The sequence below is a fragment of the Stegostoma tigrinum genome, chromosome 17, assembly GCF_030684315.1.
Source record: "Stegostoma tigrinum isolate sSteTig4 chromosome 17, sSteTig4.hap1, whole genome shotgun sequence".
Taxonomy (NCBI): domain Eukaryota; kingdom Metazoa; phylum Chordata; class Chondrichthyes; order Orectolobiformes; family Stegostomatidae; genus Stegostoma; species Stegostoma tigrinum.
Window position 1 is genome coordinate 16,833,892 of NC_081370.1, and position 26,575 is coordinate 16,860,466.

The 26,575-nt window shown below is 43.6% G+C and overlaps 1 protein-coding gene across 3 annotated transcripts in view; it reads right to left on the reverse strand.

Annotated features, from left to right (window-relative positions):
* Window positions 1–24,819, reverse strand: part of gtf2h1 (general transcription factor IIH, polypeptide 1) — a 69,585-nt gene extending 44,766 nt beyond the window's left edge. The window contains exons 1-8 of one of the 3 annotated variants that reach the window (XM_048545090.1): window positions 24,687–24,819; window positions 14,198–14,355; window positions 13,119–13,193; window positions 11,406–11,582; window positions 7,929–8,130; window positions 5,201–5,363; window positions 3,752–3,845; window positions 3,480–3,629 (exon numbers count right to left, since the gene is read on the reverse strand). In XM_048545090.1, coding sequence (XP_048401047.1) covers window positions 3,480–3,629; window positions 3,752–3,845; window positions 5,201–5,363; window positions 7,929–8,130; window positions 11,406–11,559 — 763 coding nt within the window. In that variant the 5' untranslated portion in view covers window positions 11,560–11,582; window positions 13,119–13,193; window positions 14,198–14,355; window positions 24,687–24,819. Of the gene's footprint in view, window positions 1–3,479; window positions 3,630–3,751; window positions 3,846–5,200; window positions 5,364–7,928; window positions 8,131–11,405; window positions 11,583–13,118; window positions 13,194–14,197; window positions 14,356–24,458; window positions 24,601–24,686 lie in introns of those variants that run through there. The other 2 variants (XM_048545091.1, XM_048545089.2) reach the window with 2 other exon arrangements.
* Between the last annotated feature and the right edge of the window lie 1,756 nt (window positions 24,820–26,575).

Below are 26,575 nucleotides of genomic sequence, written 5' to 3' on the forward strand. Positions count from 1 at the left end.
ATACCCTCAAATGATGAAATAATCCTCACCCTTACACGGTAGAGCATGGGCGAACTTCAGAGTAGGGCTCACCGTGAAAATTAACTTTTGCTCCACAACAAATATCTTCACTTGACATTCAATAGCATTACATTAGCATCACTAAATTCTTGGTTAAGAACATTTTGGGACATACCATTAACCAGAAACACAAATGGATAAAACATATAAACATGCGGCTACAAGAGGCTAGGATTCCTGCAGTGACTAACTAATCAAAGGCTGTCCAGCTTCTAAAAGGCACTAGTCAGGAGTGTGACAGAATATATCCCAAAGTGGTCAGCGCAGTAGCTCAGTGGTTAGTATTGCTGTCTCCCAGCACCGGGGACCCAGGTTCAATTTCACCCTGGGTGGCTGTTTGTGTGCAGTGTGCACGTTCTCCCAGCGTCTGCATGGGTTTCTTCCCACAATCCAAAGACGTACAGGTTAAGTGGATTGGCCGTGGGAAATGCAGGGTTACAGGAATAGTTGGGTCTTGGTGGGGTGCTCTGCGGAAAGTCGGTGTAGACTCGATGAGCTAAATGGTCTGCTTCCTCACTGCAGGGATTCTGCTGTTTTGTAAGCCTATATATCGTCCCTCGAATACTCTCCTCACTCTAATTAAATAGCTTTAAATTAATTGGGATGGGTTACTTGGGAGGGAGGAAACATAGGTTTACAAAATATAAGGACATGGCAGCATTGCATGGCAACTATTTTGATAACGATGCCCAGAGTGGGACAGGAAAGGACAGAGTGCACAAGCATAAGAAAACTGGAGTCCACAGAGTCAAAGGGGGAAAAATAATCAGGCAAAATTAAGAGCTCGTTACCTAAATACATGTCATTTCCAAAACAAAATAAGTGAATTTACTGTACAAATAGACAGTAATGGGTATAATCGTGTAGTCATTACAGAGACACAATTACAAGGAGATCAAAGTAACAAGCTAAACTTTCATGGATATAATGACAGGCCCAAACGGAAGAGTGTTAGGTTAGCTTTGTAGGTGTAAGATGGAATAAGTCTGATAAGGAAAAATTGCCTTGGATCAGACAATGTTGAATCCATATGGATGGAGGGAAGAAATAACAAGGAGACTGGTGGGAGCAGTCTATAGGCCCTCTAATTGTATCTTTACGGTAGGACAGAGAATAAATTATGAAATAATGACAGCATGTAAAGAAATGGTAGCCTTCTAACAAAGGGTGCCTTTAGTCTTCGTGTTGATTAGTAAAATCAAATTGGCAAAGGTAGCCAGAACAAAAAGTTCATACAGACCATTTGGGACAGCTTCCTGAAACAATAGCTAATGGATCCAATCTGGGATCAGGCTACTTTGAAGCTGATAATGCGTAAGGAGGCAAGTTTAATAAACAATCTCAGAGCAATGAGACTCGTTAGGGAACAGTGAGCACATAAACTGCTTAATACGGTAATACGGTTGGATGTAGTCTATTAGCACGGGCAGAGGATTGATAACTAAAAGAAGATACAGTTGGGATAAAGGGGACATTTTCCTGACAGCAATCTGCAACTAGTGGAATGCCACAGGGATCCAAGATATGGCCAAAATTATTTATAAAATATATTCTTTTGTATTCATTTGTGGAACATGGGTGTTGCTGGCTGGCCTATATTTATTGCCTGTCCCTAGCTGCCCACGAGAAGGTGGCAGTGAGCTGCCTTCTTGAACTGCTGCAGTCCACATGCTGTAGGTTGACGCACAATACCCTGAGGGAAGGAATTCGAGGAATTTAGCCCAGCGGCAGTGAAGGAATGGCAATATATTTCCAAGTCAGGATACTGACCAACTTGGAGGCAAACTTGTGGGTTCCCTCGAATCTGCTGCTCTGCCCTTCTAGATGGAGATGGTCATGGGTTTGGAAGGTGCTATCTAGGGTGTTTGGTGAATTTCTGCAGTGCATGTTGTAGATAATACACACTGCTGCTACTAAGCAACGGTGGTAAAGGGTGTGGATGCTTGTCAATGTGGTGCCATTCAAAACAGCTGCTTTGTCCTGAATTGAGTCAAGCTTTTTGGGTGTTATTAGAGTTGCATCCATCCAGGCAAGTGGAGAATATTCCATCACACTGACTTGTGCCTTGTAGATACTGGACAGGCTTTAGGGGTCAAAAGGTGAGTTACTCAATACAATATTCCTAGTCTCTGACCTGTTCTTGCAGTCACTGTGTTCTTGTGTCTAGTCCAGTTGAGTTGGATGACAGAAGTGCCAAGTTTGCTGGTGACAAAAATAGATGAGGAGTGTCCACAGACAAATATATGCAGATCGAAAGAGTGGGCAAAAACTTGGCAAGTAGAATATGATGAGGGAAAATGTGAGATTCTGCACTCTGGCAGGAAGAATAAAACAGCTGAATATTATTTAAATAGGGAAGGATTGTAGAAAGCTTCAGCACTGGAGGGCTTTGAAGTGCTCGTGCATGAATCACAGAAAGATAGCATTTAAGTCCAGCAGGTAATAAGGAAGGCAAATAGACTGCTGGCCTTCGTTTCAAAAGGAATGGAGTATAAAAATGGGGAAGTCTTGCTAAAAATATAAAAGACTCTAGTTGGATCACAGCTAGAATATTGTGAAAAGTTCTGGTCCCTTTATCAAAACAATGGTATTGGAGGCAAGGCAGGGAAAGTTCATTAGGTTGTTTCTGGGTACAGAGGGATTATAGGGTGGGCCTATTCAGAAATTAGAAGAATGAATGGAGACCTTAATGTAACATATAAAATTCTTCAGAGGCTTGACAAAATAGATGCAGAGAGGTTACATCCTCTTGTAGGATAGTCTAGGTCCAGACAGTTTAATCTCTGAGTAAGAGGTTGCAAACGTAAGACAGAGATGAGGAGTAACTTTTTCTTTCAGAGGCTAGACAGTCTGTGGAATTCTTCACCATGGAAGATTGTTGAGGCTGTGTCATTAAATATATTCAAGGATGAGGCAGACAAATTTTAGATCATTAAGGGAATCAAAGGTTATGGAGATAAGGCAGGAAAGTGGAGTTGAGGATTATCAAAGCAACCATGATCTCATTGAGTGGCAAAGCAAACTTGATGGGCCAAATCACCTACTTCTGCTCCCACGCCTTTCGGTCACCTTAAATACTCGCTCCTTTTGAGATCAGCAGATAGTGGCAGTGGAACATACATAGTATAAGATACATTGCAACAACTCACCGACATCTTCCAAATCCATGAGCTCGAACAAGCGCAGCAGGCACATGACAGGTGCATGGAAACATCACCAGGTGCAATTTACCCCAAAGTCAGACATCTTGACTTCCTCAGGGTAACTGGAGATGGGAAATAAATGCTAACCTGACCAGCAAAATCCACATCCCATGGGCAAATGAGAAAAATAAACTCTCACTATTTTATGTGCAAAAGCATACACTCAGGTCCATTTATACAGCTTTGTGAAGTTTCTGCTTTGAGTTGAAGGCTCACCTTTCTCATCAATCCTGGCACATTCAGAGAAGAGATCCTTTGATCCAGCATTGATCCTGTCCCTATGAAAGTAGTGAGACTGAAAAAAGCGGGTCCAGAATTCCTTCTCCGTCATATTGTGAGGAACATTCTCTGCATACTTCTGTTTCACTGTCAAACAAAGCAAGTGATTTGACACAATCAGTGGCATCAGATACAAAGACTGCTCTGCCCCTCCCATTGCCCAATTTGACTAACCAAAATTTATACACTTTCTGATGACTGGCACTTACCTGCAGGATAGGTCCTAAAAATGGATTCAATGATGTCAGAGGTCAGATTATACCTGAGGCCATTACAGCCATCAGTCTGTGGTCGGATGTCCGCCTGGAAGCAAAGTAGGACAGAACATATTAGATATTGTAGTACACAGTCTCTAGTGATTATTATAAAATTGGATTGAAACATTCAGAATTATGAAAAATAAATTTTTATTAAAAATGTGGCCAGATCAGTATGCTAGTCTATTCTCAAATCTCACACTAACATTCCCATTTTCCCAACCTAACAAACCCTAGACAGCACTATATCATCTGCTCTGACCAGAGCCTTATACATCTCTGCTCTTGTATTCTAGCCCTCTTGAAAGGCGATGTAACCCTGCCAATCCACCTAGCCTGTATATCCGCAGATGCTATGGGCAATTTAGCACGGCCAATCCACTTAATCTGCATATCTCTGGACTGAGGGAGGAAACTGAAGCAACCCACGCGACAAGGAGCAAACTCCACACAGCTGCCCAAGGTGGAATCAATCCTGGGTCCCTGGTGCTGTGAGGCAGCAGTGCTAACCACTGAGCCAGTGTCGCTCATGATTTTATAAACCTCTTTCAAGCCACCCTCAGACTTCAACACTCCAAGGGAAAATACTCCAGCCTATTCAGCCCTATAGCTCAAACCCACTAATCCTGACAACAGCCCCAACCTCGTTTGGGTCAATTATCCACTTTCAGACCTCTCAGTTCCCCCAGCACCTTCTCCTTAGTGATAGCCACTAGGTTCACCACTGCCCCTGAATTGTGAAGCTGTGGTACACAATGTTGGTGTCTTCCCCTCTGAAAACTGATGCAAAGTACCTATTTAGTTATCCAATGTTGGCTTTTAAAGCTGTCCGAATCCTCTGGCTTCTCACTAATCTTCATCACATTGTATGCGTTTACAATTGCTTTTATGTTGTTCCTGACTTTTCTTGTCTACCGCAGTTGTCTTGGCCTCTCCTTAGTATGCTTCATCTTCCTTGGGATGAATTTTTGCTGTGCCTCCCTAATTACCCCCACTTAGTGCCTGCCACCATCTTCTCTGACAGGCTCCTCTTCCAATCAACTCTGACTAGCTCCTCTCTTAGATCATTGTAGTTACCTTTACTCAATTGTCATACCGTTACATGATTCTAGCTTCTCCCTCTCAAACTGCGGAGTGAAGTCTGTCACATTATGGTCACTGCTCCCTAAGGGTTCCTTTACCTTATGCTCCCTAATCAAGTTTGTCTTGTTCAATCAACACATCTTTTTCAATTCTACCACAAATCTCACCAAAGCCATATTACTCAGATCCATACAATATTCCACCCCAAACTAAAAATACGCTTTGCATACAGTAAATACGAAAACATAAACATGCAAAGAAAACAGACACCAGGTTTAAATTAGGCTGTCTCACACTAGGCCCACAATAAACCCTCACCAGGAAAGCAGCAGAAACTCCAATATCCTGCTTGTTACCGGAGACAGAGTTATCCATGGAATTTCCAGCCAGACGGTTGGCCCAGAATTCTTCAGCACTGATTACCTGGCTCACAACCAAGTCTTTATAGAGTTGAAAGAGAACTGGGTCCTCTTGAAGCATTCTAGTATATAGAAAGACATGGGTCCAAGTTATAAATGGATGAAACACTGGAAGATTGCTCCATTTTGGGTTTGTTACCTAGTGCTAAAATATAAATTTTACAATCACCACAGGAGATTCCCACATTGTCAAAAGGAAGCCTTATCTGTCTGAGTCTATCAAATAAGAGGACAAGAAAAGAACTTTAACTCAGTCATCAATATCTCACAACACAGATACTTTGTACTTAAGATTATTGTTGTGGAACCTAGACTCTCCGGAACTGAACGGATATATTAATGATACATAGTCTCTGAAGTAATTGTTTGGGTGTAATAACATACAATGTAGTTATTTATTAAACTACACAATATTTTTATTCCCCCATCACAATATCAGAAGTAAACTAACTGTAGGTCACATGGCTCTGTGTGAAGGTTCCTTTTAATTAATTCATGGGATGTGCACGCTGTTGGCTGGGCCAGTATTTCTTGCCTTTAAGGAGGCAGTGAGATGTGTTCTTGAACTGCTACAGTCCACTTGTTGAAGGTATACACATAATACTGTTAGGCAGGGAGTTCTAGCAACATATTTCTAAGGCATGATCGCATTCCATGTGTATATTTCCCTTATTCTTCCAGATGGTGCAGTCATGGGTTTGTGAGGTGCTGTCAAAGGAGCCTTTGAGAATTTCTGCAGCGCATCATGTTGATGTTAGATATGACTGCTACTGAGCGTTGGTGGCAAAGATAGCAAATATTTGTAGTTGCGATGTCAATCAGGCAGGCTGTTTTATCCTGGATGGCGACAGGCTTCTTGTGTACTGCTGGAGCTGCATCCATCCAGGCATGTGGGCAGTACTTGATCACATTCCTGACTTTTGCTTTGTAATATGGGGAACAAGCTTTGAAGAAGAATCAGGTGATTTACTTGCTGCAAGATTCCAAGCCTCCGACCTGCTTTTATTGACCCCAGTACTTACATGGCTAATCCAGTTCAATTTCAGGTCAATGGTTAAACCATCATCTCTCCCCCCACCCCGCTCAGGATGTTGACAGTGGGCTATTCAATGATGTTAATACCATTGAATGTCATGGGGGCAATGGCCAAATTCTTTTTTGCTGAAGAAGGTCATTACCTGGACCTTGTGGACTACTTGACACGTCAGCCAAAGTTAGAAATTGTCTACGTCTTACTGCATTTCGACAGACTGTTTCAGTATCTGAGGAGTCACAAAAGGTGCTTAACATTGTGCAATTAGTGAACATATCCCACTTCTGATCTTATAATGGAGGGACTATCATCGGTTAAGTGGCAGAAGATGGTTGGGCCAAGGACACTGGGTTAAGAAACTCATACTTAAGATTATCGTTGTAAAACCTAGACGCTCCTGAACTGAAAGAGTGTATTAATGGCACATACTCAGTCTGTGAAGTAATAGTTTGTGTGTAATAACAAACAATGTAGTTATTTATTAAACCATACATACTGTTTCTCTTCCCCCAATTACAATATCAAAAGTAAACTCACTGTAGGATTTCCTGGAGTTGGGATGAACGACCTCCAACAACCACAGCCATCTTCCTTTGTGCCAGACACGACTCCAACTGAGGAGCAGTCTCTCCTCCAATTCTCATTGATTCCAGCTTTTCTAGGGCTCCTTAATGACATATTCAGTCAAATGCACCCTCGCATGTCAAGGGCAGTTACTCTCACCAATTCTCGGGAATTCAGCTCTCATGTCCATGTTTGAACAAAGGCTATAATGAATTAATGAGCTGAGTGGTCCTCGCGGAATCCAAACTGAATGTCAATGAGCAGGTTATTGTTAAGCAAGATGACTATTGCTTCAGACTGGACTAATGGGGAGGTAATTGGCTGGGATTTGTCCTGCTTTTTGCCTCTAGGACATACCTTGGCAACTTTCCACATCGTCAGACAGATGTTAGTCTTGTAACTGTACTGGAACAGCTTGGCTAGAGGAGCAGCAAGTTCTGGAACACAAGTCATCAGTAATACTGCTGGAATGTTGTCAGGGCTCATAGCCTTTGCAATATTTGGTGTGTTGCTCATGTATTCCTGTATTGTGAAAATCATTGCAGCCTAATGAGATTTTAACAATGCTTAGCATTTACGTATGCCCATTTCACACCGAGTATCATCAGATATCCATTAAGGAGCAAGACCATTGGACAATATTCCCTATTTAATTCAATCAAAGTGATAGCAACTACAGAAATTGCTTTTCTGACTAAGAACTGAACCTGGGACCAAGTGACTTGAATAGCTCGGTTACATTTCACTTTAAAAAAAAAACCACTGTACCAATCTTCAGGCAACCACTGTATCAAACATAGCAAGACAATTCAGTTACTGGAACCAACAGGATCTCTTCTCAACAAGCTTTAAGTTGTAATCCAGTTGGGGTTCAGGCAACTATGAGTTATTTGAGGGCAAACCAATATTCCATGAATTCCTCAACTGGATCAGAACAATTGAATTTATTGAGTGCCACCATGTTGAACACCTGAAACTGTATGTTTGTTAGAATGTTTGTGAAATATTCTGCATTTTCCTGTCTCAGTACCTGTTCTTCTCCTCCAGCTCCTTGTTGGCTTTTTTCTTGAATTTAGGGAGTAATTGTTGGAGCAAGTCCTTAGCAGCATCACGGTCTTTGGCTGCTGCACTAGCACTGTTATCATTAGTGAAATGGAAGATCGTAGTGTCACCTGTATGTAAAATCAGCTGAAGTTGAACTTTTGCTTTCCCTTCAGGGCTAATCTTCTGACCTGGAATTCAACCAATATCATGAATTCAGACAGATGAAATTATAACAGGTCATTTCAATTTATTGACCTAAAGGTAGAATACATAATGGGATTAAAGATTGTTTGCTATTTAGAAACTCCTACAGACTCATTTGTTAATGACAGTTCAACGTAAGGAATTTTAAAGCTGAGGAATGAAACGCATTCCATTCAGATGATCAATGTTAGCATCAAGCAAGTTAAGACATCCTCAAATGTAGCAATTGCAAATTTCCATTTTCTATAAGCAGCTCCACCAACAACTGAGTAAAACTGTACTCTGGCACTAATTGGTGCTTAAATACAGTCAATATTGCCCAATATTCATCAGAAAATAGGTAGTTCTAAAAATCAACCTTTTTTGATATTTTATGACACACCTCTGTGGCCATCACATTCTGAGGTGTGGCTTGAATTCCAACCTTGTGGCCCAGTGTTAGGTCACTACTGGTACTCTACAAGACCCCAGAAACTGGATTACAACTAATTTTGGGCATTAAAGAAGCTGAAATGAACGCTGATAATTGAGGATGGTTTTCAAGTCACTGGGTGGAAAACAAATTGTGATGTTAGTAACAATTTGCTTCAGAATATTACATAGCTGATATTGCTTAGCCAGATGCAAAGTAAGGCTCTTTCTTCTTCGTCCAACCTCAGAAGAGCAATGATCAACAGCAAGTTATTCCATTTCCCACACTCCCTGGGTGTGGAGCCTTAAACATTTAATGTTATATTAAATATTATTCTCTGCTCCAACTGCACGTTCATTAGGATTTGAGCAAGAGGGCCCAAATGCAGTTCTATGGAGCAGCCAACAGACAGGAGATTTTCAACCTTTGAATCAGTTTGAGCTGGATTTGAGTCTAGGTTGTGTGTACGTGTCTAACGTATTCCATCAATTTTATTGACATCTCATTTCACGGAAGACAGGACTTTTGAAAGACATCTCATGCAATCAACAAGGTAATATCTCTTCAATACTTAACTTGACTCTCTGTCCCCAAAGCTGCAGCCACCCCCTACTTTATTGGGATACTCAATGAGTTTCTACTGATCACCTAGAGCTCAGCCCCCTCCTATACCACCCTGGGAACCTAGCAGATAATTCGTCGTTCTTCAACACTTACCCTACAGCCTCATGACAGAATGGGCAAATTATTTACAATATTATACTAGAGATACTGAAGCTGTTTTTAAGTCCAGAAATATAAAGCAACAAATGAAAGCTCCATCAGTACTATAAGCTGAATCAGAAAAATAAACCGAGGAGCCAGGATGGCATTGCTTGTAAGGAAACTTGCACCAATTTCAATTAGGTTCATATGAAAACCAAGTCAGTTTGGGTAGAGATTTATAATATGAATAAAGTGAAATTAAAATACATTGAGTTTTAGGTGTAAGGGATGACTGAATTGAAACAATATAAGATACTGAAGAGTCTTGATTAGGTAGGCGGAGTAATGATATTTCCTCTTATAGGAGAATCTAGAACAAGAATCAGTGTTTAGAATTGAGGGTTTACCATTTAAAACAGAGATGAGGCAAAAAAGGGTGTCTTTGGAACGTTCTTCCTGAACAGGCGGTGGAAGCAGGGTGTTTGAACATTTTCAATATAGCAGTAGACAGATTATTATTATGCAAAGAGGTGAAACAGTAGTCAGGATTATGCATTGAGATTAAAAATACCTCAATCACAACCATACTGAATGGCAGAGCAGACACCACGGCCTGAATTGCCTACTCCTGCTCCTGGTTGGTATGTTTGTACGAAGGGATAAAAAGACAATTTGCCCATCTCACTGTTCAATAGAAATGCAATGTTACCATCATAGAGTCACACAGCTTGGAAACAGGCCCTTTGGTCCAACTAGTCCATGCCAACATAATCCCAAATTAAAGCAGTCCCACCTGCATACTTCTGGGCCACATCCCTCTAAATCTTTCCTATTCATATACTTATCTATGCGTTTTTTGTTCTGAAATAATTCTCCGTTTAGGATCTCACAGCAAAGTTCCCTTAGAATGCTGTCCCTTTCGTAAAAAGCAAAGCTCCTTCTGCATTGTCCCAGTCTTAGACAAAGTCCAGTGTGGTATGCTTGATTCCATACTTCCCCAATCCTATGGTTTCTCAAGGAGAATTGAGCAACTCCTGCTACAGGATTAGGGGCAGTTCTGTACTATGCATCAATGCTTTTAGGAACTGGAATCACATACAACATTAAGCTTACTTCTGTTGTAAGGATCTTGTGCAAGAGAAGTTTTTTAATATTATCAATTTGGATTAGATTTGTGGAAGTTAGCGGCATTGTAGTAATATCATTGGACTATTAATCCAGAGTCTGATGTGCAGGAAGGTGAGTTTGAATCCCACTACAGTATGTGGCTGAAATTTAATCTCAGTTATTAATACTTTTTAAGTATTATTGACCTAGAAAGTTACCATAAAAGCGACCATGAAACCATTTTTATTTGTTATAAAATTCAATCTGGTTCAGTAATGTCCTTTAGGGAAAGGAGTCTGTCATCCCTCCATGTGACTCCAGAATTATAGCAAAGTGGTCAACTCTTAAGCCTCTGGTGAAATGGCTGCAAGAATCTTAAACATCGACATGCTGAGGATTATCATTGACCAGACACTGAACTGGGCCACAAACTCTACCTCCTCAAAGCTGTTCATCATCTACAAAAACAAATAGGAGTGTGATGGAAGAATCTCCACCAGGCTGTGTGACTGCATCTCTAACACTAGAAACTTGACACTCTCCGTGAAAAAGTAGCTTGTATGATTCGCACCCCATCCACCAACTTCGATACTCCAAAATTAACTCTTTTCATCACCAATGTACATTGACAACAGTGATGTAACCATCTGAATGACATAATGTAACAGCTCGCCAATGTTTATTCAACAGCACCTTCCAAACCCCCACACACTACTAGGTAAAAGGACAAGAACAGCAGATGAACATGAAAACACCACCTATGATTTCTTCTCCAAACTACATTATCATTCCATTCCTCACTTACCACTCAGTCAAAAATCTTGGAACACCCTGCCTAACAATGCTCTTCGGCACCCACATCCCAAAAATCATAGTGGTTCAAGAGGTCAACTCATCAGGGTGTTTAGGAAAGGGAAACAAACGCTAGTTTAGCCAGTGACATCCACACTCCATTAAAAAAAATTAAGTTACACTCCAATCACAATTATATGATGATTGCACTAGCTGGATTCTTCCCCTGATCAAAATACTTACAGCGGATATCTGCATACATGTGGCTAATGACAAAACGATCCTTTCCCTCTGGTGTCCAGGCTACACGCTCTGCCATCAGGTATAAGGCCCCGTCCTGTTTTTTATGCCGTACTTTCTTCACAATGAGCAGAACCTCCTCTGATGAAGTGGCCATGACGAATAACTCGTGAGCAGATTCTACAAAGAGTAGGCAAAGTAACATCATTCAGTTTACATGGTTCATTCAAATCTAAGACAACAAAGTCTAGACTTCAATTCACTCCAGTGCTCTGTGTATCTAACGTAAGGAGGTCCAACTGTGTCAGGATATCAACTCCCACTGAACTATTTAACCTGTCCTCAGCTCAAGACAAACACTTTTTTCTAGCTTTTCTAAGAAAGAACATTACAAAGAAAAAACAAGTATTTACTCCGGAACACCCAGTGACAAGGAAAATCCTGCAAGGAAAACTAGTTGAAACTAGAATATTGGGCCCATTTAAGAAACAGCTAGATACAACAATGGAAAGTTGCAGGGTTTGGTAATCTGAAAGGATATCATCAGATGTGTCAAAGTGCTTCCTTATGCAAAATTGTTTTGCAAACCCAGCTGTGTTTAGAGCAGTTCTTTTAAAATATGGCAAGTAACTATTAACATCGTTGCACTTCATTGCATTTTTCTGACATAGCCCTTTCTCAAAGCAAATAATATGTTTCAATAAATTTTGACAACATAAAGGATTTGGTTTGGTTTCATTGAGCAGAGGCCTGAATTAAAAAAACGCACCACTGAGATGGCATAAGTGCTGCTCATGAACAGTGCTTACAACTGTCAGAAAAAGGTTTATCCTGAAATCAGTGATACTCCACACACAAACTTCCAACCATATCCTATCCACTTGCAAATGAAACAAGGGTGATAACAGAAAAATCTTTTTCACTTAGCAAGTAGTCAGAGTAATGAATGCAGAGACTGGAAATGTGGAGGAGCCAGGTTTAACTGAGGCATTCAAAAGTGCACTGGATGATTATTTGGATAGAAATATTGTGCAGCGATATTGGGGAAAAGGCAGAAAATTGGAACAATGTAATAGAACTAGTTCAGGCACAATGGCAGCATGGCCAACCTCTGTGCTGTAACAATTGTAATTCTGTACTCTTACATCTCTCACATCTACCTCTCAGATCATTGATCGTCTGAACCTTTTTCTATTTTTATCATAATTTGTACATGCTATCTTCCACATCGCTGCAGTGAAACCAGAATCTGTAATATGGCTTCCTATGGTGACTCACTTCTCTGAAGAATTCAAAACCCTAGAATTACTAAGCTTCCGATCTTCCCTCCTCCTAAAATTTTCAAGTTTCTGAATGAAAAGCTTTAAATGACCCAAACACCACTCAATGTTCAAAGCTTTTTCCCCTTTCTAACTTTGCTGAGTCCTCCGCTCTGGACCTGTACGCAATTAGCACCATGTAGTAATCCTTGCAGATTCCATCCTGCCAATAAAGAGAGTTTCTGATGCTCTCTGAACTGGGTGTAGCAATGAAGTAAATACAATTAAGTCCAGTTGGTCTCAGCACAATTCCAAACCAGAGAAAAAAAGATTACTTGTGGGGAGCAAGGGTAGGGGAGATTGCTATTCTCAATTATTTTTGCTTGAAAATAAATATACGAATACTACTGGCTTAGCTAAGTTGGCTGCATAAATAATGTAAACGATGGACATTTACCAGAAGTGAGATTCCAAAGGGCAAAGAATCTTTGACCATCAGCATGAGCAACGTCTTCAGCAGCAATGAGGGGAACTGGGGAGAGAAAGATTGTTTGCATAACGAAAAAATTAAAGCACTTTAACACAAAGCCCAAATGAGACAATGCCCTTTGTATACAATGCTTTCGGTTAAATCCACCAGGGTTCTGAACTCTGGACGAACAGAAAGATCAGACAGGTTTTACAAGACATTGACAATTAGAAAAGACTTAATTAGCTGAGGTATAGAACATAAGACAAGGAAGTCTTGTTAAAACTTTATACAGCACTGGTTAAGCCACAGATGGAATTCTGTGTGCAGTTGTGGTCGCCACACTGTTGGAAAGATGTGACTGTACTGAGGAGGTGCACAGGAGATTCACCAAGATGTGGCCTGGGATGAAAAGTCTCAGTTATGAGGTAAGACTGGATAGGCTAGACTTGTATTTCTTACAGCAGAGAAGGCTGGGGAGGGGGATGGGGGATCTGAACTACGTATACAAAATTATGACAGGTTAGATGGTGAGAACCTTTTCTCCATGTCAGACCTGTCTAAGACCAGAAGGCACAAATTAAGGTGATGTGTAGGTGGTTTAGAGGAGATCTGAGGAAACATTTTTGTCCCACCTAGAGGGTGACAGAAGAATGGAACGTGCTGCTTGAGAGGTTGGTGAAGGCAAGTAATCTCAATACATTTAAGAAGCATCTTGAGAGGCACTTAAAAATGCCAGGGGACACTAGGTGATCAACCAAGTGCAAGTAAATGGGATTAGTGTAGTTTGTTTGTTGGTCGGCACAAACATGGTGGGCCCAAAGGCTTGTTTCTATTCTGTATGACTCCAGGAATACAAATATAAAAGTGATGGCTATTGGACAGTCTCTGTAATGTAAAAATAAGGCAAGAAAAACATGTGACAGTCTCAGTGACATATACAGTGGGAAATAGATGCAGGACCTGTTGAGTGGTTTGAGCAAATGACAAGGGTAGCACAGTTAATGAATATTACCTTCCTATTTTTAGAACCTCAGTATATTTAAGGTTCTTGCAAACATTTGTACCTTGAGTTTTGGATGAGGTTGCTGGTTATCGTACAGATGTTTTGTCACTGCTCTAGGTAAATCATCAGCATGGCCTCTTATGAAACGATGTTGTTCTACTCCACTTGGTATTTAAATGGTCTGGTCTGTTCAGCTGGGTTGCATCAAGGATAAAAAACCTATCCAGTAGACCACATACAGAAATCGAGAAAGCTGTCCTAATATACGAACTAAACTATAACCACAGAGATGCAAACAGAACAGACTTCATGACCACTCTGGAAGCTATATTAAAAGGTAATGGGCTCACAGATTAAACACAACAAACTTGAAAAGCTATAATCCCGACACTGAACTGGAGGAAAGAATCGGATACCCCGAACACAGAGGGAAAAGCACTCTAAGAACTCAAGAAAGACAGGAACATTATAAACTCATCAATGGACAAAGGACGCATGACCGTCATTATGAACAAACCAGGCTAAATTGAGAAAGCAGTCACTGCTTGCAGACACAAATACTTACCAACAGGTGGAGACAGACCCAACGCTGGATCACTCATAGATAATAAAATGTGAGGCTGGATGTACACAGCAGGCCAAGCAGCATCTCAGGAGCACAAAAGCTGACGTTTCGGGCCTAGACCCTTCATCAGAGAGGGGGATGGGGAGAGGGAACTGGAATAAATAGGGAGACAGGGGGAGGTGGACCGAAGATGGAGAGTAAAGAAGATAGGTGGAGAGAGTATAGGTGGGGAGGTAGGGAGGGGAGAGGTCAGTCCAGGGAAGACGGATAGGTCAAGGAGGTGGGATGAGGTTAGTAGGTAGATGGGGGTGCGGCTTGGGGTGGGAGGAAGGGATGGGTGAGAGGAAGAACCGGTTAGGGAGGCAGAGACAGGTTGGACTGGTTTTGGGATGCAGTGGGTGGGGGGGGAAGAGCTGGGCTGGTTGTGTGGTGCAGTGGGGGGAGGGGACGAACTGGGCTGGTTTAGGGATGCAGTTGAGGAAGGGGAGATTTTGAAACTGGTGAAGTCCACATTGATGCCATTAGGCTGCAGGGTTCCCAGGCGGAATATGAGTTGCTGTTCCTGCAACCTTCGGGTGGCATTATTGTGGCACTGCAGGAGGCCCATGATGGACACGTCATCTAAAGAATGGGAGGGGGAGTGGAAATGGTTTGCGACTGGGAGGTGCAGTTGTTTGTTGCGAACTGAGCGGAGGTGTTCTGCAAAGCGGTCTCCAAGGCTCCGCTTGGTTTCCCCAATGTAGAGGAAGCTGATGGTGCCACCCGAAGGTTGCAGGAACAGCAACTCATATTCCGCCTGGGAACCCTGCAGCCTAACGGTATCAATGTGGACTTCACCAGTTTCAAAATCTCCCCTTCCCCAACTGCATCCCTAAACCAGCCCAGTTCATCCCCTCCCCCCACTGCACCACACAACCAGCCCAGCTCTTCCCCCCCACCCACTGCATCCCAAAACCAGTCCAACCTGTCTCTGCCTCCCTAACCGGTTCTTCCTCTCACCCATCCCTTCCTCCCACCCCAAGCCGCACCCCCATCTACCTACTAACCTCATCCCACCTCCTTGACCTGTCCGTTTTCCCTGGACTGACCTATCCCCTCCCTACCTCCCCACCTATACTCTCTCCACCTATCTTCTTTACTCTCCATCTTCGGTCCGCCTCCCCCTCTCTCCCTATTTATTCCAGTTCCCTCTCCCCATCCCCCTCTCTGATGAAGGGTCTAGGCCCGAAACATCAGCTTTTGTGCTCCTGAGATGCTGCTTGGCCTGCTGTGTTCATCCAGCCTCACACTTTATTATCTTGGAATTCTCCAGCATCTGCAGTTCCCATTATCGCTGGATCACTCATGATGAGGAGACTAAAAAATGCAGGACAAATAACCAAGACAGACCACATGAAAATGAAACCAGAAGGCTCGGACGATCGCTAATTCAATGGACTACCCAAAGTAAACAAAACAGATGCCGCCTCAGATCCATTGTCTCCCTACTAAGCACACCTACACGCAAACTGGCCAAGGACCTACAACAGAGACTGAAACACCTGGTTGATGGATGACCCCATTCCATCCACTCAAACCAAGAATTCCTTAACAACCTCAAGAACAAAATCAACATCGACAAGATTACGGTATCCTTAGATGTCAGAGTACTGTTCATGTCCATTGACATAGCACTAGCCAAAGAAATACTTGCCACATGACTGGATGCAGCAGAAACGTCGACCCCAAACAGTTCCATTAGCAAGGACAACACACTCAGACTACTGGGCCAATGCTGCACCACACACTTCATGTTTAATGGCCAAATATACAAACAAATCAATGGCACATCTATGGGGTCATACATCTTCGGGACTTATTGCAGAGGCAGTCATGCAAAGACTGGAATATACTATGCTCCCCATCATACAGCCAAAATTGTAGATCCAATACGTGGATGACAAGTCTGCTATCATTAAACGCACCAAGTTAGAACACACACCATCTCATCAACAACGTTTTCACAGGGCTGAAATTTATAAGAGAAGAGGAAGACAACAACCAACCTGTGTTTCTAGATGTCAGGGTAGAATGAATGACCAATAGGGAGTTCCAAACCATGGCATATAGGAAGGCAACCCACACTGACCAAGCCCTCAATTTCCACAACAATCTCCCCAACGTCCACAAACAAAGCTGTGATGGGACATCATTCAAACAGGCCACATCTCACTGCCACATGTCAGAACTACGCAAGGACGAAGAGCACCTACACAAGGTCTTTGCTAACAATGGATATCCCAACAACTTCATCCGCAGGTACCTACTAGGTAGACAACGCCAAGAAGACATAGTACACCTCAATACGCTAGCCACACTACTCTATATCAAGAACATATCAGAACTGACGAGACTCCTACGACCATTCGGAATCATGGTAGCACATAAACCCACAGCCAGACTACAACAAACACTCACAAGGACCAGAGACCCAATACTCATGACATTCACGACCAACACAGGTTACAAAATACTTTGCAATGACTGCATCAAACATTATATCAGCCAGACCGAAAGGAAACCAGCCACCAGGATGCACACACACAACAGTTAGCAGCAAAACAACATGACAATCTTTCCCTCATCTCAATACACTTGGACGATGAAGGCCATCAACTTAACTGGGATAACAGAACCATCCTAGATCAAGCCAACTACAGACATTTGGAAGGATTTCTAGAGGTTTGGTTTTCAACACATAAAATTCAATCAACAAATACATGGAATTCAACCCCAAATATAAACCTAGGCAGAACAGAACCAGAAATGGCACAATCCAACTTAACAGACGAGATCATATAAATACAAAGCGGAGTATAACAACATCGCTTCATTGGAGGCCACACTGATGACAGTACCCAGCTCAGTAACGTAACATCTCCACGACAACCAGCCAGCTCAGCAAGCAAGCCAACAACCTCGACCACAATACATCTTCAAGTGCTCAGAATCTCCCCTGAACTAAGGAATATTTTCAGACAATGCTCTTAGGCCATTATGCTTTTGTTGACCAAAGCCATTTAATGCAATGGTAACATTATACAAATCAGACAAAGAAATCAAACTTTGTTGCACATGTTATAGTTTTTATCTATTGCACTGGTCCAGAAATACCTTAATTTAAAATTCTCATTTTTGCTTTCAGGTCCTTCATGATCCTGTCCAATTCTATACGCTGTACTAGTCTTGCATCTCTCGGAGATCCATTTGCTCCTCTAATTCTGGCGTCTTGCTCATCCCCTTTTTTTCTTTCTACCTTTGTGGGCAACTTATACTTTAAACCACAGAACAGAATATCTTCCTTTTTGTTTTTAGCACAATTAAAAACTCTCAATTCACTGCACATATGTCACACTATTCTTTAAGTAGACATTAAACTTTGCCAGAATCAGTAAGTTCTTGATTCCTCAGGATATACTTCTGTGCTTTTCTTTTCTCAACCTAGTTAACTTCTAACCCCAGAACTGTCCTCGTGCTGAGTGTACCACTACAGATCTTCCCTTTAGCACGTGTTAGGTGAATCTTTTGGCTTTGCCTTAATTCATGAATTTGGTCTTTTCGATCTGAGCGCAAACTTCCACCCCACTCTGGCACAGCAAACCAGACAGATTTTTAGCCTCCTTCCCTCTTGTCCTAGATTCAGAAAGACTAACCCAGATGCCTGTGATCTTCAGTGTTATTTTCAGAATATTGCTTATAAACTGGGAACTACAGAAGGATAACTTAACTCATGTTGCTTTAGTAGAATAACCCAAAATACTTTATGGGCTTTATTACCTGATACCTTATTATCAACAAAATTTGCTGTTAAGCCACTTAAAGAGCTATTAATTAGGATACTTGTTGCTTCTATCTCTTGTTGGAATTTGTCTTGTTATCGTTTAAAAAATGGCTTTTTAAATTATGAATGGCATTGATAAATGAATAGGGAAAGACCATTTTGTGCATTGGTGGTCATTTAGAAGGTTGAGTAAATTTAGAGTTGAAACCAAGAGAATAAGGAAAGAGGTCTTTACACAGTTCATGGGCATCAAAGTTGAGTCACAGCGAGTGTCATGAGTAAATTAATGCATGAATTATGACTCAACCAGTCAGGTTCTGTTCTCAAATGTCAGCTTAAAAAACAGGACATCTAGAATATGTACCCCTGGACACCTTCCCTCACTTCCCACCATCTAGAGAATGAAGCACAATTGTAACAATGGAACGGAAATAAAAAATTCTAGTATTTCAAATTTATCAGGCTACTAACCTGGATTTATCTGATATATACAGCAATAAACGCCTTAGGTGATATGAAATACAGTCATTTGCTTTATTTTTTCACAACAATTTGCAGCTCAATTACAAAGCTTTGGGGTGAGGGAGGTTGGGGGAAGAGGCCTTCAGCAGCATAGAGATAGATGCTCAAAGATTGCACACAACAACATAAACTTAGCTGCTAACATGACTGTTAGTAATATGTGAAATAAGATATGACTCTACATATTCATTATCAAGGTGAGTGCATGAAAATGACCATCTGAATGAGATACTGGAGAACAGGTCGTATCAGTGAACCCATGCCCAAAGAGAAATAGGGAGAATAGGTGCACAGAAAGGAAGGCACAGTGGTATTTGCAGCTTGTCTGCCAAGATGATCAATGGATGAACCCAGAGAAGAAACCTGGGTGAAAGGTCTGTTGCAAATACTGCGAAGTCAAAACATTCCAATGTGCAAAAAAGCTACAAAGCATGCATGTTTAGTTCCTCAATAGTGCTTTAACAGTTAAGACTTTGACTATCATCACCTAGTCATGAAAGCTGCTGCCCAATATTATTTGAGTAGACCAAGGAGTTGTTATTAAAAAGAAACAAATATTGCCAAAGAAAAACTCTACAGCTCAAAGTGAAAAGTCTAAGTGAAAGAAATGTCACATACAAAATAAAAATGAAAGACAGAAAATAATTTCTATACCAGAAGTAAAAGAATGAAAAAAACAAAGAAAGCTGAAAAATTGAAGCCTTGTTAAAGAGAAAGGGTAACAGAAGCAAATTCATGGAATGTAACAATAGTTGTACCAGAATTACTTGAAAATCAGTGATGTTCTAATAAGATATAAATCCACCCTTTGTTCTCAAACACCAGGGAGTCCCAACTTCCCAAAAATCAGCTATTAGCCAAACTAAATTCACATAGCCTGAAAACTGACTTAGGCCACTCTCTACAGGTTAGTGGATATTATCTTGACAGCCTTTCTGGCTTTTATTTTGGTTCTACTCAACACCTTGCTAAACTTTGAAACCTTGCAATACTCTCCAAACTAATCCTCAGTTATCTTTTTACAGTCCCCAATTGATTCTCTTCCTGAAGATAGTCTCAAGAAATAGTAGTAAGCCTTTTGGCTCCTTGATCCAGTTCCCCCTGTCAGGAGAATAAGGATGGACTTTTTACGTTAACCTCACCTGCCCACATTATCCCTCTTTCAATCAATGCCTTGAAAGTACTTGAGAACTTTGCATCCATTGTTTTCTGGGTGCTCATAATGCTATGTGTGAAGAAAATTACAGCAAGGAACAGGCCTCCTGATCACAGCCTTAAAGGTCTAAACCTTTTATTCAGAAGCTGAAACCAAGAAAAACATTTCCTCAGTGCTTACCATCAAGTAACTTAAAAAATTTAATATTTCAATTAAATCTCCTCTCATTGTTCTAAACCTCAGGGAATACAAGGTCTAGTCAACTCAACTTTTCCTAACAGGGCACTCCCCTAGTTGGCTCCTAGATATAGTAATTTAGAAAACTATTTGGTATACATGCCACAAATCCATCCATACTGCTATTGCTCTAGTAAACCTTCAGCAAACATTTACAGTCTTGCTTTTCTTTTGCTGCTAAAATTCTTAATTACCCTCATTGTTAGTTCATGTAGCTAATGTTTCATTTTACTTCTCTTTTTGAATTTCCCCAAATATATTGTATTCAATATTGTATTGCCTGGTTTTCATTTCATCAACGCCAGGTCGTTATGATTCCAGGCGAGGACAGACGAACTGGTACCCCTTCTTTATTTAACTTCACTTAGGTGGTCATAACTAGGTTAGTTTTAAAGAATTCCTTCCCTTAGGCATAACTTTCCTTGTTAAAAGCATTATGTTTTAACAAGAGCCAATTTAATCAGACTTTATTAAATAAAATAGTGAGCTCATCAAATGCAAAAAATAGATACAAAACATGATACACTGATTAGAAATGGGAGGTGAATCCGAAAAGTAAATGTTGAAAAATATTTCATTCAGTCTTTGACTTGTCCATTACAAATAGATTGTGAAATGTTGCAACTCTTAAGATGGGTGATTCTGGCAGCGGAAGCTTCACCAGTTGTTTGGCTACTGGTTAAGCTGAATTGCCATTAACAGTGTGGAAGTAGGCAATGTCATTGATTGGATCCTATTATATTCATCCATGTACTGCAGTAGAGTTACAAAAAACTAGAACAGTTGCTGCTTTTCTACTTTAGGCACTTGCCTTAATTTTTAATTTCCTTTTGTGCTGATCAACATGAGGGATGCTGGTGCTGGAAAACTCAACTCATTCTTTCGAGTGTTTGTATCAAGGTTGCACAATCAGATACATAAAGTTATCTCCAGACCAGTGTAAATACATCCCTCATTCCAAACTCAAGAGTACTCAATACTGCACTAGTGTGACATTCTTCCCTTTAATGTCATGCTAACCAGCTTGTTGCCTCATTGTAAAAGATTGTCAATTAGTGTAAATTCTGCATGTAGGTTCATGGCTGCTAGGAACTCAACTAAGGTGATCCAAACCAATTTCATACAGGACCCAAATAATCAGCAGAGAAAACAGACATTAGTGTCATACTTCTGGACTGGATTGGAGTCCAGGTTGAAGGCTGAAAGATCAACCAGCAACAGTTTCACACAAACTCACTTAACTGTGAAGTCTCAACATTCGCTATGACCACAAAGCCCGAGATCGCAAAGCCATCTAGTCTGTTACTATAGGGTGTAACCACATCATAGTGTTGATACAAGTTAGATATAAACAAGGTACAGTTCTTAGTTATGGATAACAAAGTGTGTAGCTAGATGAACACAGCACGCCAAGCAGCATCTCAGGAGCACAAAAGCTGGCATTTCGGGCCTAGACGCTTCATCAGAGAGGGGTCTAGGCCCGAAATGTCAGCTTTTGTGCTCCTGTGATGCTGCTTGGCCTGCTGGGTTCATCCAGCTCCACACTTTGTTATCTTGGATTCTCCAGCATCTGCAGTTCCCATTATCTCTGATCACAGTTCTTAGTTATACCTTTATAATTCCCCAACAAGCATCTAGAGAATATAAGATCTAATGCTAGAACCTAGATCTATAAGCTTCAATATTTTCATTCCCCTTTTGTAGCTTATTGTATTCCACCATCACATATGGATTGCAATGTTTTTGTACTATATATTAGATATTCACTCTATCAAAGCTATACCAGCAGAACATTATTGTGCTGCACTCAAATTAATTTCATTTTTTTTCCCCATTATAAAATGATAGATCATTGTACATATTAATGTTATACTCTGAATATGTCTATTATTGGTCACTCATCTGAAGTTTATCAGCATACGTATAGGTTGTACATAGTCCAGAATATGGTGCCACTCCAGACAGTCTCCTGGGATAGCAGGATAATACATAAGAAGAGGTTGAATTGTTTAGAACAATGAGGCATGATCTCATAGAAACCTATAAAATTCTAACAGAGACTAGACAGGGAAGATTAAAGATGGATGTTCAGAAGTCCAGAACCAGAGGTCAAAGTCTCAGGATACAGAGCAAATCATTTAAGACTGAGATGAAAAATTTCTTCACCCAGACTGTTGAGCCAGTGGAATTCACTATCACATAAAACAATCGAGGCAAAAGCATTAGACAAAAAAACTGAAAGAACTGCAGATGCTAGAAATCTGAAACAAAAACAGAAATTGCTGGGAAATCTCAGCAGGTCTGTCAGCATCTGTGCAGTGAAATCACAATTAACTTTTCAGGTCCAGTAACCCTTCTTCAGAAATGATCATAACTAGGAATTGATGGTTTTAATACGGAAAACGTGGTGGGGGGAAGGAAGAGAGTAAATGATACGTGGAATTAGAGCCCAAAGAGAGAGGGGAACAGTTGGACAGAATCTGGTTGAAGAGAGATTCAAGGTCAATCTGAGGGAATGAACAACTGTTAACAGTGGCTGACAATGGGTGTTGTGGTAACAGTCCAACTGATGACAAAGCCTAGTATGTGGGGGTGGTGAAAAGTGTGAGGAAAGGTGGTCAAGCCCTAAAATTGATGAACTCAATATTAAGTCCAGAAAGCTGTAGGATTCCCAAGCAGAAAATGAGATGCTGTTCTTCCAACGTGCACTGAGCTTCGCTGGAGCACTGCAGCCAGTCTGATACAGAGATGTTGGCCAGGGAAAACAATGGCGTTTTGAAGTGGCAGTGTGTTGAACATTTTTATGATTTCAAGGAAGAATTACAGGTAGCACTAGGGCTAGAGGGATCAATGGATGTGAGGGAAAAGCAGGAACAGACAGAGTACAACGATCATCTAATGATCCTAATGAGTTTTCTGTGTTTCCACAAGATGTAGTGGAGGTGGAAGTGCCAGTGTTGGTCTAGAGTGGATGAAGTCAGAAGTCACACGACACCAGGTTGTAGTCCAACAGATTTATTTGAATTACAAGCTTTTGGAGCTGGTCCGTCTTCAGTTGAAGCTCCAAAAGCTTGTGATTTCAAATAAACTTCTTGGACTATAATCTAGTGTAGTATGACTTCTGACTTTGTCTACAAGATGTACACGTTTCAGATGTGTTAGCACATAGTGGATGCAAGCTCTATTCCCAGTGTACACAATGAGATAAGATCGTAAGATATTATGGTCATTTTACCCCTCTGGTGTGCTCCACCATTCCATCATGACTGATATGTTTCTCAACCATATCTTCCTGACTTCTCCCCATAACCCTTGATCCCTTATGAATAAAGAACGTCTGTCTTTAAAAAACTCAATGACTTAACCTTCGCTGCCTAATGGGATAATGAATCCCACAGATTCACCACCCTCTGGCTGAACAAATTCCACATCAACTCAGTTCTAAAGGGTTGTCCCTTCACTCTGAGGCTGTGCCCTCAGGTCCTAGTCTTTCCTACTAGCAAAAACATCTTCACCATGTCCACTTTATCCAGACCTCTTAGTGTAGTCTGCAAGTTTCAGGGAGATCTCTGCTCTTCCTTCTAAACTACTCCACAGAGTTTAGCTTAGTACACTACTGGATGCAAGCTCTGACCAGGATATACTGGCGCATTGCTAAATGCATGCTCTGCCCTGAGTTCACTGAGATATTCATACACGTATCGTGAAGAAAGAACATGCTTCTTTTTTGGATATAATAAAAAATTAAATATACACTGCATCTTGGATACACTAGAATAATCTCAGATGCGTATTCTAAACCAGCATAATGTGAAATTTACATTCTATTTCAGGAAAAAGGCACACAATATGTAACACGGGATCTGGGCACATGTCAGATGAGCCCGTTAACCCCAGACACATTAGTGGTTCTATAATCCATTGCGGACGTACAGGCACACTTTATGCAACAGACACACATACAGATTATTCCGGGTACAGTACTGAACATGCGCCTGAAATATGATTTATTCTCGCCATACCTGTACTTGTCCCGTTCCTAAATACCTCCTAACACTCTGCCTTCTCCCAGATTCAAGCTCCAGCTCCAAACTCGACTCGAACTTCTCTGACATCCACCGTCAACAGCCCTCTCCGCCCCTGCTGACCACCCCCCGGAACTCTGTGCCCGCACAAAGAGGCCCGCCGACAAAGGTTCCGAGGGGATGGAGCTGGTGGGCGGCACGTGACCGGCAGTGACGAACACTCACCTCACGAATTCCTGGGAAACGGCGGCGTAGTCTGAATTTTTATCGTTTCCTACCGTCAGCTCACACTGTAGTTATCCTCACCCAGCACTGTCCCGGTCTCTGCCACATCTTCCTCTTCCGTACTCCCACACCAACATCATTCTCCTACCTCCCACACCGCCCGTCTCACTACTCCCACTCCCCACTTCCCCACTCCCACATTCACCACGCCCCTCCCCTTCTCCTCACTCCTTCCTCGCACCTCCCGTTTACTCTCCTCCCCTCCCCCCCTCCCGTTCTCCCCCCCCCCTCCCCCCCTCCCGTTCTCCCCCCCCCCCTCCCCCCCTCCCGTTCTCTCCCCCCCCTCCCCCCCTCCCGTTCTCCCCCCCCCTCCCCCCCTCCCGTTCTCCCCCCCTCCCGTTCTCCCCCCCCTCCCGTTCTCCCCCCCCCTCCCGTTCTCCCCCCCTCTCGTTCTCCCCCCCTCCCCCCACCTCCCGTTCTCCCCCCCCCCTCCCGTTCTCCCCCCCCCTCCCGTTCTCCCCCCCCCCTCCCGTTCTCCCCCCCCCTCCCGTTCTCCCCCCCCTCCCGTTCTCCCCCCCCTCCCGTTCTCCCCCCCCCCTCCCGTTCTCCCCCCCCCCCTCCCGTTCTCCCCCCCCCTCCCGTTCTCCCCCCCCCTCCCGTTCTCCCCCCCCCTCCCGTTCTCCGTTCTCTCCCCCCCTCCCGTTCTCCCCCCGTTCTCCCCCCCCTCCCCCCCGTTCTCCCCCCCCTCCCCCCCGTTCTCCCCCCCGTTCTCCCCCCCTCCCCCCCGTTCTCCCCCCATCCCCCCCGTTCTCCCCCCCCCGTTCTCCCCCCCTCCCCCCCCCGTTCTCCCCCCCTCTCCCCCCCGTTCTCTCCCTCCCCCCCCCCCCGTTCTCTCCCTCCCCCCCCCCCCGTTCTCTCCCTCCCCCCCCCCCCGTTCTCTCCCTCCCCCCCCCCCGTCTCTCTCCCTCCCTCCCGTTCTCTCCCCCCCTCCCTCCCGTTCTCCCTCCCCCCTCCCTCCCGTTCTCCCTCCCCCCTCCCCCCCCCCCCGTTCTCCCCCCCCCCGTTCTCCCCCCCCCCCGTTCTCCCCCCCCCGTTCTCTCTCCCCCCCCGTTCTCTCTCCCCCCCCGTTCTCTCTCCCCCCCCGTTCTCTCTCCCCCCCCGTTCTCTCTCCCCCCCCGTTCTCTCCCCCCCCCCGTTCTCTCCCCCCGCCGTTCTCTCCCCCCGCCGTTCTCTCCCCCCGCCGTTCTCTCCCCCCCCCGTTCTCCCCCCCTCCCCCCCTCCCGTTCTCCCCCCCCCTCCCGTTCTCCCCCCCTCCCGTTCTCCCCCCCTCCCGTTCTCCCCCCCTCCCATTCTCCCCCCCCTCCCCCCCTCCCCCACCTCCCCCCCTCTCGTTCTCCCACCTCCCCCCCCTCCCGTTCTCCCCCCCCTCCCCCACTCCCGTTCTCCCCCCCCCTCCCTCCCCCCTCCCCCCCGTTCCCTCCCCCCCCTCCCTCCCGTTCCCTCCCCCCCTCCCTCCCTCCTCCCCCTCCTCCGTTCTCATCCCCCCCTTCTCCCGTTCTCTCCCCCCCCTCCCGTTCTCTCCATCCCCCTCTTCACCTCCCCCTCTCCCCCCCCCTCCATCCCCCTCTCCCCCCCCCTCCATCCCCCTCTCCCCCCCCTCCATCCCCCTCTCCCCCCCCCTCCATCCCCCTCTCCCCCCCCCTCCATCCCCCTCTCCCCCCCCCTCCATCCCCCTCTCCCCCCTCCCCCTCCCCCGTTCTCTCCCCCCCCTCCCCCGTTCTCTCCCCCCCCTCCCTCCCTCTCTCCCCCCCCTCCCCCGTTCTCTCCCCCCCTCCCTCCCGTTCTCTCCCCCCCCTCCCTCCCTCCCGTTCTCTCCCCCCCTCCCTCCC